Source organism: Scardinius erythrophthalmus, assembly GCF_964197995.2.
Source record: "Scardinius erythrophthalmus genome assembly, chromosome: 25".
In the NCBI taxonomy this organism is placed as follows: Eukaryota; Metazoa; Chordata; class Actinopteri; order Cypriniformes; family Leuciscidae; genus Scardinius; species Scardinius erythrophthalmus.
Genome location: NC_138245.1, coordinates 20,972,119 through 20,993,407, shown reverse-complemented (window position 1 = coordinate 20,993,407; position 21,289 = coordinate 20,972,119). Strand labels below are relative to the sequence as shown.

At 38.6% G+C, this 21,289-nt stretch overlaps 1 protein-coding gene across 1 annotated transcript in view; it reads right to left on the bottom strand.

Annotated features, from left to right (window-relative positions):
• The window catches only part of arhgap46a (Rho GTPase activating protein 46a), a 36,024-nt gene that overhangs the window by 10,434 nt on the left and 4,301 nt on the right, over positions 1–21,289 (bottom strand). The window contains exons 2-3 of the mRNA XM_081357175.1: positions 14,396–14,863; positions 2,082–3,384 (exon numbers count right to left, since the gene is read on the bottom strand). Of these exons, the coding sequence (XP_081213301.1) occupies positions 2,082–3,384; positions 14,396–14,863 (1,771 nt within the window). The remainder of the gene's footprint in view (positions 1–2,081; positions 3,385–14,395; positions 14,864–21,289) is intronic.

The window sequence follows — 21,289 nt, the reverse complement described above, 5'->3', positions numbered from 1 at the left end:
AAACATATTTTCCGATTTTTTTCTCTGTGTATTCACTATCATCTGCCAAAGGTTTTGGGAAGCAGCACATTGAAATTGCCAGTGTGGTGAAATGGCTTATACACCAGGGAATGAGGTGATCTATGATGTCATCAGCTTATGGAACAATCCCCAGCAGGTTCCAAACCCCTATCGACTGCACTGTAGACACACAATTGGTCGGTACAGTGACCACGCCTGTCCAGGACCCAACTGTCCCGTCTGTGTCAGCAATGCTACCATATGGGCCACAGTAGCCATCCTTCCTGCTCAATAGGCGTCGTGTTTTGGAGCTCCACTACGTTCTGGCATTTCACCCATTGCCCCCGCAGTTCACTGCTGGACTCGTATCAGAGGACCAGGGGTGGGGGGTGGGGGGTAGTTGGGTGCGACGAGAGTAGATATCATCGCCTCTTTTTAAATAGGTAATAAAAACGTTTGCAACGATCAGCACCTGTAAGTCTCAAAGCCCTAAAACAATCCCTTTCATGTTTCCAGAGCTGATTGGATCGAAACCCAAGTAGTGAGTTCTTGAAAGCATTTGAGAAGTACGGTCCTCTGGGCGCCAGGCTGTTGAACAATGCAGATAGAATTCATCACTGAGGGAGGACATATTACAGCTTTGCTACGGGTCAGAGCGGCAGTAACCGTTCCTTTGAGTGAAATTATTGCCCTTAACTAGAATCATGTGCAGCCGAGGAATTACCTCTAACTTGCCTGACTGCAATGTTGAATACAAAAGAGAAAGATGTTGTTATACTGCCTGTTGCCTCATTGTAATTTATGTTTTAGACTGAAATAACTAAAAGACTGATATTTTACATCACTATTATGTTATAATGGCTGGTGTAAGGTGTACACAATACTCTGTTTCTAATACAGACCACAGGAAAAAAAATCAGACCGGCATGAAAAACTTCAACCAAAACAAAACGCTCTTCCAACAGTCTCACATAAAGATTAAACAAATACAACGTCTGGTTTTTAATGATGCTGAAACTCAAGATCGGTGGAAAAGAAGTGTGTCAGAAGTTCATTCACATATTTTATACAAGACTGCAAATCTCTATAAAATAACAAGGGAAAAGCTACTCTCATGGAGGACGTGTAAATGTTAAGCTCATTATAAGTAAGTGATAGATTACCAGAAGATTGCCTGTAACATTCTTTTTTTTGGTTAATATTAGTGATGTAGTTAATGTAGTTGATGTATTTAAACTATAAATATACTATTATTCATTGTTAAATGTGTTATTATATGTCATCGACATAAAGTTACCTATTTTGAAAAATGTCTGTCTTTTGTGTCTAAACAAGTCAGTGGGGTTTAAACAAAAATAGTTTAACATTCCTTTTTTTTTATTTTTATAAATGACAGAATATTTTTTGGATAAACTATCCCTCTAACCAAGGTTAATAAATGCTCCAAAAGCAGTGTTGATAGCTCATGATACCAAACTTTTTTACCAAATATTACCAATTTTTGATACCAAAATGTATCACAATATAATGTTTCATATCGTTCGGTATCGATAATTATTGACATTTTTTATAACCTTTTTATTTATTTATTTTAAAGACAAGTAGAAAAGTTTGAATTTAAACTACAGTTTTTTTTTTTTTTGTTTACGTTATTAAGGCAAACAACAAATTTACTGGATCTTTTTTCTTTACTGGATCTCTTATCGCTGTGTTGTAATGGTGTCACTTAATCAAGATCGGCTCGCGCTGCACTGACATTGGACTCCAAACTGATAAACGGTCCGTAAAGCACAAAATAATGATAGCGCAGTTTCATTCCGCTTTCATTCCGTTTGCCATTTGATGTTGGGAAACGTTGTGGTGGTCACGTCAGCGATACGCGTGCATTTTAATGAAAATATCGATTACTATATCGAACATTTTTTATATCGTTACAGACAATGGTGTACCGTCGATAAATACCAATACCGATTTATCGCCCAGCCCTAACCAAACTAATGTTAACGAACTGAACTTTATTGTATTGTTACCAAGTCGTTTCTACCAGATAAACAATTAAACTGAACATTTCTATGTTGTACCTGTGAGGGGGGTCCAGCAGTCTCAGGTGAGGACAAAGTCAAACTCTTCTCAAGCGTGTCCACCTTTTCATAAGTCCGCTTCTGCCGTCCTGGAATCTCCAGAGATGTGAAGGCCAAACTGGGATGGTTACTTGTCCTGCTTTGTGACCTGCTGCAAGATGCAACGTCCTCCCTGGAGGAGCCCCGACCCACGCTGTGTGTGCGCTGCGAGGAAGAGTTCTCAGACATCTCAGAATCCAGACTAGCTTTGGTCTCCCGCATGGTGTTTGAGCGACTGACCACCTCCCTCATCTCTTCCATTAGGCGCTCGTTCAGGGCTGTAAGTTCCCCAGTGCTGCCCACAGACCCGGGTCGGCCCTGGGCTCCAGCACCTATCCTCCTCCTGCTTTTCCTCCGAAGGCTGGGAGACGAGCCGGTTGAGTAACCTGAGTCCTGGTAGCTAACGGCGGGAGGAGGTGGTGTGGAATAGTCCTGAGATCCTTGGCTGCCCTGCCGGCTGTGGTGCACTTCCATAGCTCTGAGCACACTCACTTCTAGGATCCTCCATGACTGCTTCTTCTCCAGGCTGGTGGGCTCCTTCTGAAGTCCCCTTGTTGGGAGAAGCAGAGACTCGGATGCTGAGGTCGGAGAAGGGCTGGGAGAGGGGACCGGTGAGGTGGAAAGGAGCCCTTGTTTGGGATCAACATTCACCATGTGCTTGATACACTCCAAGCCTGCTGGACTATAGTCTGAAGGGTTCCTCTTGTGTCTGGATCCGGTGTGAGACTGAACCGGGTGCTGGAGGAGTTTCATCTTCTGAAGGCTGTGATTGTGTCTGGATGGGCCATTGTGTAGGTGAGCACCTTCAACCTCCATATCTACTGGAGGCTCGTCATAAATGGGGCAATCGGATGATGGATCGTCATAGAAACTTGCAGTTGCTCCATATTGAGGAGATACTGGCCTAAGTGAGCTGGACTGTGGTCTTAGAGACGCTGTAGAGTCCCCAGAAGTCACAAGGCAGAAGCTGCCATTGCTCGCCTTCCTCAAGTGGTGAGCCTGCTTTGAGTCCGCTGCTATTTTTCCTCCTGGTGTGGTTTTGTAAGCCTGCGGGGACAGCATGTAGCCTGAAACAGATTTGACGCTGCCAGGATTGAGTGTGCAGGCACTATGGTCACTAGCTTTGCTCTGTGGGAGATGAAGGGAAGCAGCTCCGTTGGTTCCTCTTGTCTGGCTTCTGCCAATGCTGCTGACCTTTACCAACATGGCGGCTTTGGATCCAGGTGAGGGCTGCCACCTCTGAGATGTGTCTCTTTGCTCTTGCCTGTAAAAAGTAAAAGAAATGCATTTAAGTTAGATAAATTAGAAAATAAGAACCAAAAATAAGGAAAGAATATGTAAAACACCAGAAGGCAACACAAATCTACAAAAGGAGAAGCAGTAAAAGCAAGTACAAGAAAACTTGGTTAAAAAGCTAACCTATGAAGCCAAAACCAATCATCTTTATGATGCCTTTAACAAGTCCAAAACAGCAATCTCCATGGCTGTCTTTATCATCCAGACAAGTCTAGCTAAATTCTCAGCAATTTAGGGAAACTAAGGGTCTGTGAAGAGTATAAAATGTATATTTAAACATCCATAATGCCATTGTCAGGAAAACAAAACCATGATTGTTCAACTGAAATAGATTTTAAAACACTACAATGTTGGAGAGTAAAACAGTTTTGTGGTGAAAATGAATGTGGTTCCTTGAATTGTTCTTATTCAAAAGTTTGCCAACAACATGTTATTGTCACTACACCAATCTGCTTCTGTTTGTAAAACCAACAACTCACACAGCTTCAGTACTCCGACCTAGACAGTGTTTCATACTGAAGACAAAAGATCTAATCTGTTCACATCAGGCAGACTAATCATTTAGACACAAATGTACTCGCACTATTCCCAACAGAATATTTTCTGACGTGGCCTCATAAATCTTCTGTATTTGTTAATTCACTCAATCTCCAAAATGAAACAATATGCATTATCATAGTAATTTCTGATAAAATGTTAGAAAGTACACAGTGAAAACAAAAAATAAGTGATAGTCTTTAAAAAAGAAAGTTAACAACTTGCAGATAATCCCTAATCATACAAAACAAAAAATCAAAGCAAAGAGAGTAGTAAATACTTAATTTACCGTTTTTGTGTGAGGAGATGAACGCCTGTACTGTACTGAAAGAAATCTATAAGGGATATGCGTTCACAGAGCTTTTATGTACACAACTGGATACCACACTAAAAAACCCCCAAGAAATCCTCTGATAAAAACTGCTCAGGCGACCGTCTCTGGGGATTTCTAATGAGTCACTTCTCAAATGAAGCTCTGGTCCTGCTTCCTCTTACACCGCTACATTCCATAAACACAAAAAAAACAGACCTCCCTATCAAACTCAGAAAGAAGGTAAGAGATAAGAGTTATGTCCGACTGTAGGTAAACACTTATTCAACAATTACATTGACTATGATAATCCACTGTTGCATTTTGAAACAACACTGGATCATTGCTTTGGAGGAAGCACTTCCCTTCTCTTCCATTCGCTGAGGCATTTTCTCTCATTAGAATTGTTCCCTTTTCTTCTCAAATCATTTCTCACATTTTTGAAGATAAACAGCCGTTTGAAATGCCAGACAGGTACAGCATATAGGAAGACTGGAAGTCAGACATCTGGCAGAGCCCCAAGGCAATTGTAAGGACTGTCAGACGTGACAACACAACCATCAACAATGTTCAAAGTCCGTCGCACTGATAGAAAGACTTGACACTTGAATCACAGAGTGTGAATGTTTAAGATGGTGTTGGTTTTCTCAAGGTAGTGACGGAGGGGGCATTGCTGTATAAGTGTTACCAACCAAAGAGAAGACTGTAAAAAAGTAGCTGCTCTTTCCTGTGAAATTCAGCCTTCTGTGTCAGAAATGACACAATGACATAAAATCCTCACAGGGTCACTTTAACAATAAGGCAAAGTGATAGAGTATGATTTCAGTTTGCTTAAATGTTGGGAAAGCAATGCTAGAAATGATCTGTAATGTAGAGTTGAGTCTCCAGTGTGACACTGAACATACTGGAAAGATGTTTATGTAGGCCCACAGATTAAACATGCTGTTGTTATACGAGTTCTGCCGATGTGAGAAAGCAGGCAGCTCAATTTCCTGTCACAAGGAATGACTAGTAAACAGCTCAAAGGACAGACTACACAGCACAAAGAGGAAATACTAATGCAGATATAAATATAGCGCCAGATTTACTGCTGGACTTATGAAACGTTACTCAGAAAGGCAAACAGCAATGTACCTTAAAGTTTGGGGTCTGTAAAATTTGTTTATGTTTTTGAAAAGTATCTTATGCTCACCAAGCCTGCATTTATTTGATCAAAGATGCATTAAAAACTGTAATATTGTGAATTATAATTAGAATGTAAAATAACCATTTTCTATTTTAATATATTTTAAAATAGTAATTTATCCCTGTGATCTCAAGAAACATTTCTTATTATCAATGTTGAAATCAGTTGTGCCACTTATTTTTATTTTAGATTTTATGATTATACAATTTATTTTCAGGATTTCTTGATGAACTGAAAATTCAAAGAAACAACATTTATTTGAAATAGAAATCTTTTATAACATTATAAATTTCTTTACTGCCACTTTTGATCAATTTAATGCATCCTTTCTGAATAAAAATCTTTCTTTCTTTCTTTCTTTTAAAAAAAAAATCTCACAGACCCCAAAATTTTTAATGGTAGTGTATGTTCAAGTGGAAAATAGGGATTTGAAACACAAGACTGCAATAATCACTGACTGTGATTAACTATATGTTGTCAGGCTATTTTTTTATTGTTTTATTTTTTAACGTCGACCTGATAAACATCAGTAGTGGGGAGAAACTGACACGTGTCAAGATTTTCTCTTAAAAAAAACCCCATAATAATAAATAAATCATTTGAACCTAAAAACATGGTCTGAATGAACAACATAAAAATAATTTGTCAAAATTTATACAGTAAATCAGTGACATTTAGTTCACTCAGACATGGAATAAGACAACAGTAAAACTCAAAACCTGTTTAAAAATGTCCCCAAACAACAGTAAGTTTATACAGTGCCTTGAAGCCTTTGGGTGAAACTAGACACATATTGGTAACGCCCTCTGGCATTTAAATACAGATGACAAAGAGGCCCCGAATACAAATTAGTAGTTACCCAAATAGTTACCCATCAACTTCAAAAAGGAAAAACAACAAGAAATGTCCAATATAAATCAAGCTATTTTTGACATCTGAACATATCTAATGTCGGCAGAATAACTTTATACAACGCAAAATAAATACCTAAATTCAGTCTGACTTTTGGATTGTTTGCTTTCTGAAAAATGACAAAATCAATAGGATATTTCTCTTTACTTTTCCCAATACAAGTGAATGAGTTACTACAGCAACCAAGACTGGTTGTCCCTGACGCTAAAGCATGGCACCAACACATGACGTGTTTTCAACTGTATTTATACATACCCCCGGTAAAAAAAATACTGTGTGACCATGAAAGTGCAGAAGAACAAAAACTAGTCAAATGAGAGCGGAAGAGAGAAACTGAGAAAGTGAGAGATTAGTCATGGGAGGCTGCTTTGGTTGGTATTAGAAACAACGTTGGCATTCCTTCCACTGATCACTCAAAGGCGCCGGGATTGTTTAAATAGCAGGACAATGCATGGTTGTTAAGCGTCATGGCAATGGTTCTCTTACCCTAATGTTTCATAATAAGATCCTTGTGGGCAGGGAGTGTGGTTGCTACCAAGTAGACTGATGAAAGACAACCTAGCATTTTTTGTTTGTTGGCAAGTTAATTTCGATTTTATTGATTATCCATTGATTATACCAAATTCCATGTGTACATTATGAAAATTCATAGATGAATTAGAGTTCATTCACACATTTTATTACAGTCTTTGTGTAAAAGAGGTTAGCATGACTAAAAAGCAAGATAAGATTCTGTAGAGCCACTCTGGCTCTAATTTAATTTGGCAGTGAGGAAAATAAGGTTAACTAGTCAGGGAGGACCAATTTGTCCTAGGCCGTCTGGTGTCTAAGGCCCTGTTACTCCTGGTATTAAGAGGTGTTTTCATTGATCGGATCACTTGTGGACAACGCTAAATACAGGTGTAAACAGGGTCTAAATTGTTTTGAGCTTGTCCACTTCGAAACACATTCAACCGGATTGCTTTCGTAGTGTAGATGCTCGTGTGGTTGAACAGCCACAAAAGACCGCCTACTCTCGACCTACTGACGTAATGCATAAACATTATGGGAAGCGCAATAGCCAGACAGGATTTAAACTTTGTCAACTGAAGACTCAAGTTTGGTTTGAAGACGAAAAACATACCAAGCACGATGTTCTCTCACCACTGCTGATTTTTAACATGCACTCATAGCGTTCAGCATAGTCTTGTCGCTGTCAGGGCAGAAATTAATGCTGCTGCTCTCTGTATGTTTTCCGTCACCTTCCGTTCATATGTAAATTGTGCGAGCTTATTTCATCCAGTAGATCGAAAGATCTAAAAAGCCCATACAGGACAGAAGTGTTTGAATGTGGATAAAAGAGACGGATTAAAACACCAGGTGTAAACGGGAATGTGTTTCCCTCATCTACTTGTGATTCGATCAAACAAAACGCATCTTAATACCAGGTGTAAACAGGAACTAACAGTCAAAACAGAGGTGAGATATTAGGATGTGTGTGGAAATGTATCTAACCTCATTATTTTATGAATGCATTGGACTTTCCATGAGTGTCGGAAAACATAATCAAGACAATGTATCCAAAACTCTTCCCCAACTAAAGAGGAAAACTGAAATAATGGGCTATTTTCATCGTAAGGACAGGAAGAGGAAATATGGTCTATAGCGAAAAACCTAAAACATGACTCATAGTTGATAATCATCTTCAACAGATGTGAAGATCTTGGCAACATTAACATACACTCATATACACTACCACTCAAAAGTTTGTGGTCTGTGTAATTTTATTTTAATGTTTTTGATATAAGTCTCTTATGCTCATCATTCAAGCATGCCTTTGATTGATTAAAAATGAAATGAATAAGTGATAAGTAATTTATTACAAATTAAAATCACTGTTTTATATTTGAATATAGCCTATATTTAAAATGTAATATATTCCTGTAGTGGCAAAGCTGAATTTTCAGCATCATTACTCCAGTATTCAGTTTCACACTGTAACGATCACCAGTGAGAGTGCCCAGGATAATCAGAGGCCACTCCAACCCGGACAATCACCACACATCCTCCATTCCCCATAATCCTTTGCCCAGACCATCATTCATTATTACATTCACCTGTGTCTCATTATCCTGTTTAGCTCACACTATAAGCCTGGTTCATTCTGTTGTCTCTGCGAAGTCTTGACTTGAATGTGTCTCGCTGCATTTTTGAGCATGTTTGTATCCTGTTTCTCCCGTGATTTTCCTCTTGATTCTCCGCCTGTTCCCTCGGATTTCTCTCTTTGCCTCAACCCTGATCTGTTATTGTTTGTTTGACCCTTGCCTGTTATGTGGATTACGTTTTTGATTACACTGTTCGATAAATACTGCATTTGGATCCTAAACCTTTGTGTCTCAGAGCAGTACTTGACACACATGATCCTTCATAAATCATTCTGATTTGCTGTTAAAAAATATTTCTTCTTATAATCAATGTTGAAAACAGTTATGCTTCTTGGATGAATAGAGAGTTTAAAAGAATAGAAATCTTTTCATAACACATATGTCCTCACTCTGATCAATTTAATGAATTCTTGCTGAGTAAAAGTATTAAAATCTTAGTGACCCAAAACTTGTGAATGGTAATGAGTGTAGTGGAGATAACATTCTCTCCATTCCACATGTATTAATTCATCAACACTGAAAAATATTTGTTTTTCAATATTTGCTGAATGAAGCAAATGAAGGTCTTTTGAGGACTCAGCTGTTTGCAGACAGCTGAACACCTCTCACTACTGAGCCAGTGAGTCTAGCTTCTTCACATACCGCACACGTGACCGGCCCATCCTCTCCCTCCACACCCTGCTCTCAAAAGACTTGAGAACAACTTAAGCAGATAATTCAAATTATTAAGAGCAATAAAGCCTGACCACAAACAGGGTGGGATAACTAAGGGCTCTAAAACTACAAAATAAAGGATTTATTGGTTATGTCCAATTACGGTTCTTATTTTTGACTTTCTAAAACTAGCAAATTGTATGTTTCACACCGAGCTTGTGTATGTACATTCGGGTGTCTGTAACCCCCGGAAAAGGCAGTCAGAGGGGGGCCGGCTCGGCATATGGACAATGAGATGGCTCTGGAATCTCAGCACTAATCTACATCTGTTGATATGAAATTAGACAGCATGAGAATGCACGGTTCTGGTTACAGCTATAAAAACTACTAATTCCCTCATGAACAGTGAGGATATTGTACAGAGAATAAGGCATATACTACAGTGTGACCAAAACATGTGGACAATTAGTTTTCTAAGAGAGATGATTGTGGTTACGGGTGAAAAATTAGGTCCCAACAACTAGAGTAGCAGTTCTGGTCAACTACATAAATACATAAAGAATCATAAAGATAAAAAAAATAACTTGTTTCTCTGCGTTTCAAGCAGAACCAGCGGATCAAGGCAGCAATCTGTTCTCAATGTATTTTAAGCAACACCAAAGGCACGACTAAAATAAAACAAAACAGGCGAAATTGCTCTACTTTCATAGACGATCTGTGTTAGGTCACTAATCTAGTTTTCAGAGAAAAGGACTGAGGTAACAAAACGTGCGTGACGGGCTGCGCAAAAGATTTAAGGAATCTCTTGAGTCTTTACAGTTTAATGTTTATGACCATTTCAAGGTAAAAGCATGAGAAAGGCCAAATTATTTCTGAAATATGAGATGCCCCTTTAGCAATACTCCCTAAGGATATTAATGGTGACCTTTTCACTCCAAACATGATAACATTAGATAACATTATATTAGCCTATAAAAAGACCAAGTAATTCATTTAAAATGTCTTTTGCAATCTCACCTATTTATTAACTCCCAGATATTCCCCAACTCAAACAAATCTTGTGACCATGACACAAGTGAAAGTAAGCACACAAGACCAGCAAAAATGAGTGTTGCTTTTCTTATACAGCTTTCACTTTTGGTATCTAACCAAGCCATTACACAGCGGTTTTCAGGCCCTTCTGAGAAATCCCCATAAATACCAATATCATAAAGACATGTTATCTAATGACATGCAACATTGCCGTAGTTAGTTATCATTAACTCCATCCCTGAATCATTTCACTCTGACAAACATGCCATAAAAAGACTACTGTCTTTAACTCTATATATCAATGCATATTATTCAGATCTGTCTCAACTCCTTCAAAAGAAAGTTGACTAAATCATTTGTCCACAAAGAGAAGGTTGTATGCTGTTAATTTAATGTCTTAGATCCCACTCCAGTTCATGCTATGGGAAACCCTAACAGCTGGTCCTCAGGGATTTGCGTGCTTAACTAAAACCCTTGTCCTCCTATAGCAGCCACCCTGCCTGGGGTCCGTCTGCAGGACAAAAGAATTTCGTGACCCCTTCACAACTTCCCCAGGTCATCCCTGGGTTACGTTACACCATTGCGTCACACGGCAAAGGAAGCACAGAGGTGTGCTCTAATCTCCAATCTTCTCGCCATGGTAACCTACTAAACGGCTGAATGCTAGATAACACAGACATTGTTGAATTAACTCTTGTGATCTCTAGCGCAGATGTGGACAAAGTAAGCTTCCTTTTTCTCGACACTTTATAACTTTCACAGAAACACCCCCGTCCCTGCCACCTATCCATCAGGATCACATTGTATGTGTGTGCCAGTGTATTAGTGTTTGTTTACAGGGATTTGGTTAGCATGTTTACAGAACTCTCTGACTAGGGTCAAGCTCTGCTTCCCCGTACCACGACTGTGTCCTGGAGGGGCGGGTGTGATGACTACCAGATTTAGCACTTTGTTCATCAATCAGGGGAAGCTGATTGTCCCAAACACACCATATGATAACACAGATGGTGCTGTTTAGATCATTGTCAGGCTGATATTTTATGACCACTCCCTAGCTTTTATTTTTAGACGGACAAACAAATGAAATCGTTATTGGAGACTTGTTCCTCTTGATGTATGAAACAATAACAAAGAACATGTCACAACAGGTCAATAATAATTATACATCAATTCAGCAAAAGAACCTTTCTTCATTCTGGTGTAAGCACACAAGGGACAGTAAGAGCCAAAATAGCCTCTTTCTATGGGGAAATATCTAAACTAGAATTTGATACTGAAATTTAAATCAAAAACGGTATATTTAAATATAAAAACAGTTATATTAAAAACTTTGGAATATTAAAAAAGCACATTAAAATTGCCACAATATTTATAACACAGCTTCATTTTATGTCGTCAGAAAAATCATCACAAATACTACATACATTTTTAAATCTTAGGCTCACCAAGGATGCATTTTATCAAAACTAGAGTGAAAATTATGTTGTTAAATAACACTTTTTTAATTTTAACATATTTAAAATGTAACTTTTGAACAGTAGTGTATTTCATGAATATTCAAAATATCTCCCAGCCCTACTCACAACCCACAAGTTATTGGAAAACAACTAAGATATTATCACACTTCTAAATTAGGCACAATGCACTCATGAAGCTATAGCTATGGTCTCTGATTCTCTCGCACACAGCTGTCTATTGTTTTGTACATCGTATGACCTTTGAAAAATGTGAGTCATCCGTTAGGAGGCTTAGACGTGTGGGGTTCCTGAGAGAGCAATACTGTTGCTTGTGAGGTTAGAAACAAATTGAAGGCCAGGCGGTGGGAGATGAGTGGTTTGTTGCCCTTCTAGTTTTACCTAAAGGTCAAAAATGTGTTGCCCTTCTAGTTTTACAAAAAGGTTAAAAAATGTTGGGCCTCCCAGAGACAGCAGTCATGCGTGTCTAAAGCGAAGACAGAGGACAGCTCTTCATAACACTCATCAAGTAGCTCGGGCCACATGTAGCCACAATATTTCAAAATCTCCCCAAGCTTCAGTGGGATCCAACTGTTAAGATATTGGAGTCCATTAACTCTTTTTCCATGGGTGGATTTAAAAGAACGGGGCCCTGCACAACATTTCCCTGAAATAGAAAGAACCGCTGTATATGCTGGATAATGTATACCGTGGCTTCAAGAGAGCTTTTTTTGCGGAAAAAAGGGAAAGTCCAGTCACGTTCGAACCACAATGGTTTGGCTCTCCCTGGGCCCCGACCCCAGCAGCTTTCATCTGGTGGGGCCCAGAGATTGTTTTAGGAAAGAATGAATGGCCTAAGTATTGTAGTTCGGTAAAGCATAAGGCACTGAAATAACAGAGACATAGCCCAGTGCCAGGTGAAAAAGAGCTGGCATGACTGGAATCTGGTTATGAAGGTGACAATCTGGTCTGGAAGAAACAAGCAAACTCTCATAAAGCACTCCATAGTAAGGGTTATGAGGAAATATCAACTTTTCACATTTGGCAGCAATTTATCTAAATTACTTCCTTATGAGTACATGATAAACAAAAATGAGTACAAGTTAAGCTCCATCGACAGCATTTGTGGCATAGTTTTGAACAAAAATACATTTCCACTTGTGCCTCCTTTTGGGTTACAGTGAGAAACTTTCAATGGAAGTGAATGAGGCCAATCTGTAAACCTAACTCTGTCGCCATGACAATATAACCATAAAACTCTAACAACTGCAAAAAAATATTTAAAGGGATAGTTCGCCCAAAAATGGGCGGTTTAATCCAAATTTTCTGAAGAGAAACCGATTTAATTTAGGCTTTTATTCACATATAAACATTCATCAATTCACACATCAGTTATAATAAACAGAAGCTCAAGCATGCATGCTTGATGTGCGAGAACCAATGAGGTTTATTCTCGTGTTACACAGCACGTTTGAGCTTCTGCAAGAGGTTTGTTCTTGCGCTTCAAGCAGGCTTCTGTTTTTGTTTTCTGATTAGGGGTGCAACGGATCAAAAAACTCACGGTTCGGATCGTTTCTCGGATCAGAGTCACGGATCGGATCATTTTTCGGATCAGCAAAAAAAATTTTTTTTTTGGTTTATTAACACTTTTAAATTATTAAATTAAAATATATAAAATCAACTTAAAGTGCACAAGGCATAATATCTTCTTTTTAACATAATTAATGAAAAACAACATATCTCCTTCCTTTAAACATGGACCAATGCTTGATGTGTTTCCACTGTCATGGCTTTCTTTTGCCACAGTGCCTACACACCGTCACGGTTTTATCCACTAACCTCTTTCCTTCATCATTATATTTGACAGGGAAGCCAAAATGCTCCCATACAGGGGATTTAAATGATGCGGGGCGTTCAAGCTCCTCCGTTCCTCCGCTCGCCATGACCACGCTGTGTGTGGACTGAACATGCGCACAACTTTCTTTTTTTTCATAAATCAATCCGCGGTTCACGTGTGTGCCGAACTGAAGATATTGATCCGAACGGATCACGGATCAATGATGATCCGTTGCACCACTATTTCTGATCAATGTTTATATGTAAATAAAAGCCTAAATTCAATCTGTTCATCATATAAAGCGATCGTGTATCTTCAGAAATTTTTTATTAAACCGCTCAATTCAGATTCGTTTTACTATCTCTTTATGAACTTTTTGAAGTGTCAAAAGTAGTTGCGTAGACTGAATGGAGAGAGCAGAACTGGCTCAGATTTTATTAAAAATATCTTCACAGTCTTACGGGTTTGGAATAACATGATGAGGGTGAGTATGATGACAGAATTTTCATTTTTGGGTGAACTAACCCTTTAAACAGCTTTACAGCTCAAGTTTTAACAGAAGAATTAATGCAAGTACTTTTATAAATTGTTTCACATTTCTGCTTTTAAATCCAACAAAAATTGGCCCCATTCATTTCCACTAAGTGCCTCAATGTAACCTTGATTCTAGCTTTTTCTAAAGAAAACAAGGGACAAGTTAAAATAAATTTTTTGTGGTTATCAACATTATGCCACAAGTTCTGCCAGTTGAGCGTAACTTGTACTGAACCCAGAATGTTCCTTTAAAGTCAGAGAAAATGAGAGTGATATTCCAGCAGTCGAAGATAATTGGTCTCTGGTTACGGCCAGTTATTTCTAAGGAACTATAACGACTAGACTCAAGATAACATGTAGAAAAAGCCCAGAGGCCTACCTGAGAGAGTCTTTGCTGCTGTCTGGGCCATGGATGTCTGGCTTCTGTCTGTTGTCCATTTCTTGTTGTTTAGGCTCTTTGTCGGCACATTCTGGCTCTTTAGTGTAGGGCTCCATGGGTGGTAGAGGGGTGCATCTATCTTGACTCCCCATGGACTGATTACTATGTTTCCTTTCTTTAGTACCCCCATCAGTCTTGCGCTCGGATGCCGTGTTGCGTTTCATGGCCTGGAGCTGAGACAGAGGGACAATATCTGCACCTTGCGGCCTGTGCCACACGGTGATCCGGCCGGCAGAGTTGTAGTAGTAGAACCTGCTGCTCTGGGGGTCAAAAAGCTCCCACCACTGGTTACCATCAGCCTGGCGAACAGGCACGTCGGTGGGAGGGTCCCAACCACACTCTCCTGTGGCCAGATTCACGTACATGCGCTCTTGTGAACGAGGCTCCAAGATTTCCACCCAATCAGCGCTGAGAACACAAAAATATTTATAATAAAAAATATTAAATACACCATTCAAATCGTATATAAATTGATCATATTTATTATACTAAGAACAAACATAACACATTTATTGACATAAGATTGACTGTGATTGTTTTCCAAACAAAAGCTGGTATATTGGAAACCTAGTAAATTAAAATCAAATCAACTCAAAATGGCACAGATGTGCTGTTATAAATTAGAGGCTGCGCTTCATGGTCAATCTCTTAAGTGTAATCTGACGGATCTGTTATCAAGGGAATTAGGCCAAAGCCAGAGAGATTCACCATGTGTGAGAGTGCATGCACAGAAACGCTGTCTCAGCGCACCCATAATCCTATCAGTAGATACAGCCACGGACGAGGAAATAAAGTTGTGAGCTGGAAAGCATTCACATATATTCCCATACACACATGCACACTGGTCACTGCAAGACAAGTCTGGTCTCCCATCTGGTTACAGGTGCGCTTGTCGTGGTCTGAAAAGCTCTCTAAGTCATCTTAGTGTGTCATGTGACTGGTAAAATATTTATAGATGACAGGATTTGAAAGAAAGGGCGAGACTAAAGACAACGCAATCGTCTTGGAATCACATGTGCAGACACTGTGGAAAGTTCAACCATGTTTGACATTACACTAAAATCTGAACTGAGCATGGTGACTACCATGAGAGTAAGAGGAATAAGTCTGGAAATGTATCCATTTTATAAATGCATATTATTGATCTTATTGTGAACGATTCACCTATGCACATTTTTGACCATACCAGACTTCATTTTGTCCTCACAAACCCCAACTTCTTCTTACAAATGACTGCAAGCTTACATTTTGATCTGCCTCCATACAATCAACACCTGATGCATAGAACCACTCGGATGTTCAATGTCACAATACGCAAGAAACGATCTGTTGCTACTTCCGTCACATTGCGACTTTAAAGCCAACAAATACAATTCTGAACCCAAATAAAGGTACTACTACATTTTACAATAAGACTCAAAACTTTTCACCTGCGTCTAGGACACCGAATGGGGAAAGTGACATCGGATGGAGACCTAGGCTAAACAACAACAACAAAAATTGAATGCAGCTAATTTGGGTCATGATAACCCTCTGAGAAACCTATTATGTTTCTTTTGATCTAGTTTCCTAATGCAGAGAATCTTTAGTGTGCTAATTTAAGCCATGATGTGGTAGCTCAGACTATCTGTCACAGGCGGCAGGATTGCTTCTTTAGGCCACCCAAACCAGCGAAGGGCTCAATATGACTCATTCCGAGAGAGTCATGGAGAGTGTGGTTTAAACCTTCGTAAAATAAACAAACATTTACTGTACACACTAGAATAAAACGCAAGACGATATGAATATGAACATTCAGATGTCTAGACATGTAGACACAGCTACTGTAAATTATCCTTTCGAGTTTCGATTCATCTTCAGCTGTTTAGAATGGTCTGATGATGCTCCAGTGAGGCATGTCAATGTTTGCCAGCTTCTGTGCCACAACAAGTGTGCTCTTTCTCTCCTGCCACGTGCCCTCTATACCACTGGTTGGACAGTGAGAGTGTGTTTGTGAGTTGTCACATCCATATGTCCATTTGTTCCCTGGGCTTCAACCCAAGCTGTGGCTAAGCATCAGAAATAGTCAGCCCACCTGTTCAAAGGTGCTTGAAATGTAATATAAGTAGTCCAACTGTCTTTATTGTTCTGCTCTTTACATTTAAGAAAAAAAGCAAATATCAAATCTGTTAATATATCATTGCATCTTAATAAAAACAAATGTAGATATACAGAGGCCAAGAGAGACTAATATACAGCTGGTGCCAGGTAAGCTGGGAAACACAAACCAAAACAACAGAACTCAGCAAAGACATACTGGGGCACCATCTGTCGCCGACATACCAATCAGCTCATTTTACCTTCATTAACACCATTACAAGAGAAACAGCAACTGACCAAAGGAAAAGCACTGATTTTATGTCAATGCATGAGCAAGTGTGTGTGCACATTTGTCAGTTTGACCAAATTTATTATGGGTAAGGTTGGCAATGTTACTGCTCATAAAGAATCCTGTCCTGTAGAATGTATTCTGCACAAACTGTTTCTCGCTACTAGATCAAGAGCTTTATGGGTGGGAGCCGTGTAATTGAAGAGCAGTTAAACTGGAGGCCTTTTGTGTGCCGAACTCCACCCTCCTTTTTCTCACTCGTTCAAGCAGCCTCAAGAAAGGCATGCAGTCTCTGCAACAGAATCCTTATGACTAAATCAAGTTCAAATGTTTGGCATTATATTATCAAGAAAACAGATTTGTGTACATGTGAAAAAATAAAAAGGAAACAAAGTGAAAAGTTGCATTAGAAAGCATGAGGTATTTAGGTTGACCACCAAGACCACTGTAAAAATCACACTGGCATTTGTTTGAGAGGTCTCATTGGGGTATTTCCTGGGTAAATACCCAAGCACATTAGTAAAGCGTTGAGAGTTTTGTTGACAAGCATAGAGAAAACTCTCCATCCTTTAATAAACATAAGATCATAGATTAGAATCGAAACTCTAGAATTAATAATAGAAAAAAATGAATGCTGTTAAATATTCTTTTTCACATTATAAAAAAATCCTTTTGTGTAATAATCAAGTAGGTATCCTGAACCTTCCTGTCTGTAATAAATGTAGCCTATCATATCTTTTTAAGGCACACTGTGCCTTTATCCCCTCCTGGTTCTGCTAAGGCTATTCTCTGCAAGCAGTGCTTCACAGGCATTAGAAATATATCAATTTAAATAGAATAACGCCACCAAAAGCAGGCAGCATACAAGAATGCATCATACAAAGACCTTCACCCTTTTCTTGTGTCTAGCTCTGCATGACAAAAAAATATATTTTTAGAAAGTGTCTAAAAATATGTCAAATCATTTCCTCAAATATATAAAACAATGAAATTATTTTTCAAATTCTTGAAGTCTAGGAATCTGCACCATTGTTTAAAAATAGCTGGTAAAATGGCTAGTCTCCAAGCACTGAAAAAACAACGACATAATGGACTAAATCCATTGTTCCAAAATGAGGCCAAATGCCGTTTTTATTCAGTGCTTTTTTTGGGAGCGCAATTTTGAAATTCCACCTTAGGTGTTTCTAATTTAGACTACCCGAGATCACTCTGAAAGAACGGAAAAAATGCAACAAATTTAACAATAATTATCAGTACCAAAGTCTCTTAGCTGCCATTTACTCATCAAAAAGCTGAATTCCACACAAAAAATAACATACTATTCTGAGTTTGACACTTGACAAACATTTGCCACACCAAGCCAACATGTTTAAAAACAGAACCTGCCTTTGACTTAGAAAACGTATTAGTCCTCTGGCAAGCTGATAGTGCTAAACACAGCCACTTTATCTCAAAATAAACTGTGTTCCTGTCAGAGATTATTTACAACAAAACAAGAATATCCTTGAAATAAAAAGGTGAAAGGAGGTTGTAATAAAAGGTGAAAGAGGGTTCAGGTGATGTAATGCCATTCAATATGGTGGAACAGCATGCAAATTGTGTGATAGGTGGGCCGGGATTACGTAATTACCTCAAGGTGTGGCAAACAAAAAATGCTTGCTTAGATATACTAAAACAAATCAATTGTTCTAACCTTAAATCAGTATTCACCTCTCAAACAATTTCAACCATATATGGCCTACAACTAATTTAACTTGCATATTTGTTGCATTTGAGTACAGAATACATGCTGTGTCACTCACTCTCAAACACAAATGCACAGAGTGTCAGCTGAGTACACACAAAAGCAAACAGGCATAGTTCCACAAACAGAACACACAAGGAAGGACACTACCCTGCCCCTGAAATAGAGAAGAGTGAACAGTGAACACACTTCATTCAAACAAAAAAACAAACTGCTGCACCTGTCAGAGGAATTCTTTAGTTCTGTGAAGTGAGGTCACTCATTCCAGTGATACTAGGAAAAGCTGGACATACAAAATGTACTCATACGCATTTGAATGAAAATAGATGGATGCAAATGGGTGGAGTTCTTCTGTCCTTTCCTGCTTCATGCAAATGCTTCATTCATCCCATGGTACTAACTAAACACCTTGAGAATGAACACAGGGTTAGATCTGGCCCCTGGGGTATATTTACAGTAGTGAATGAAGGTGCAGCAGAATGCTCCAGACTACTAGAAGCCACCAGTTGTGCCAGCATGAGAGAGATAGAAAACGACGGAGGATCATCTTTCCGTGTCACTGAATGGACAGGACACTGAATGGTGCATTTCACTGCAAGTAAAAATGCACACATTGGATAAACTACAACAGGTAAACGTGTCAGCTGTGTGGACACAATATCGATAACAATTCTCATTTTTAATTAATACTGAAATGGATTCTTAAATCTCAGAATTTCTTTAGTTTAAGCTGTTTTCTGCTGATGCGTGAACTTCATATTACTTTAAGAGCACCTGCCATCCAATAATCGCAATATGCTTTGTTCCTTTTAATAAACAAAGACTCAGCTTTCAAATTATGTCAGTTTTATCACAAAACATACAATAGAATAAATGTTGTTTTGGCGCTCTTTAATGTAGTGTGACAGACAGCTGTTCATCTCTTTGTCTTTACTACTAGTTATAGCACAAAACAAACTTGAATGAACATCAGAAGGTATAATGAAAGAAACCGTAGGCTACAACTTACTGAAATGCATCATGTCTCATGTAATCGCTCTATCAGTTTCAACCGTGAAAAGACGTCAATAAAACAGCTTGTAAACAAAATGTCCGTAACATTATATCTACCTCAGAAAAGCATTCAAAACTAATTAGTCAGCAGCTAGAAAAAATTACCATAAAGTGGAGAATTTCGCTAAATATATGAACTATATTACATATCCATTATATTTGTACTCAATCTACATGATGAGAAAGAATGGAAGGAGCTAAAAATAAAATTCAACATAATTTACCGCCTATTTATTTTCTTATAGGAGTCAATGGCTCCTTCATTTATTTATTTTTTGTTTTGTTTTTCTGGAGCCCTGTGCAGGTTTGCTTTTGCTCATTTTGAAGAGGGCAAATGACTAGAGCGGACCAGGCCTCCATCAGCAGAGGTCATAGTACAGCTGCTCCCGTCCATTTCACTTTTATTCTGCCTGGCTTTACGGACCAAGACCAACGCTGGCTTCATTTATCTTTGTGGGTAACATGGCAGTACTGATATAGCTGGCCGTGTGTTAACAGATTGGTTACAGGAAAGCATTCTGATAGATGGCTGAAAGCCAGCAAAAGAAGAGAAAAATAAGGTTAGACAGACACACTTCATTCATACACAACAGGACATGGTGCGGTCAGAGTTTCCTACACAAGACCGAATGTGAGAGCAAAAAACAGAAATCACTTGTTTGTATTTGTTTAGCCTACATTAAAAGCGATTTAAAACTACAGGCACAGGGCCTTCGATTGGATTAGACCTAAGAAAATAAGCCCATCCCTATCAAAACCAGAGCCTCAGCATTATCTTACTGGGGTCCTCTTATGAATACTGAGTTAAAAACCACAATAAATACAATCACAGTCATCTGTTTGAATATTATGTTTTTAATTTATTTTATTACATATTTAAGGTTTTATTTTATTACAAATAACCATATTTGGATTTCTTAACAAAAGTCTATTTATTTTTGGACTGGATTTGGTCAAGTACACACTGCAGCTAAATACAGATCTCACTCTTGTTGATTATTTACAGAAGTGACAATCACATTCAACAACCAAATTAACATAAAAAAATGATCAGATCCGATTTGAACAACTAGTTGGTAATATAATGACGTCACTCTTTTTTGAACGCTGACAGCTCGTCAAGAGGTGCGGTGTTAGAAAACCACAGAAGCAGAGACATGTATCTCATGAGATGCCAACATTTTTATCTTCTTTTCCTTTAAACTTCTTTCTAGTTAAACAGCTGACTTCTCTCTGGTGATGTACACTAGTCTTCTCCAATGTTGTTTATTTGACTTAGTATCATGTCATTTTGCTTCCAAACTAAATTTCTCTTGTTAAGGATCCTCAGGTATTTTTATTGGAAAACAAGAAAATTATTTGTTAGATTTTTAAATCACCTAAAAATCTGCAAAGAGCATGTGGCTAATGTCTCTTGCTTTTCCTGAGATGATGATAACTAAACCAGATAGTGTTGTGGTTCAACGAAGGAGGGCATCAAACTGTCTAGCCAAATTGTAGTAAGTCAGTATCATATGCATGACAATATGTGAGAATTCCACCCATTACTAATGTATAATGGGGTCGTGACAATGGAGAGCATTGTTAGCACAACCATCAGCCTCTATTCATTTGGAACAACCCCCTTTACAATTAAAGCTCTCACGGCACTGGTGGCCAATCAGAACAC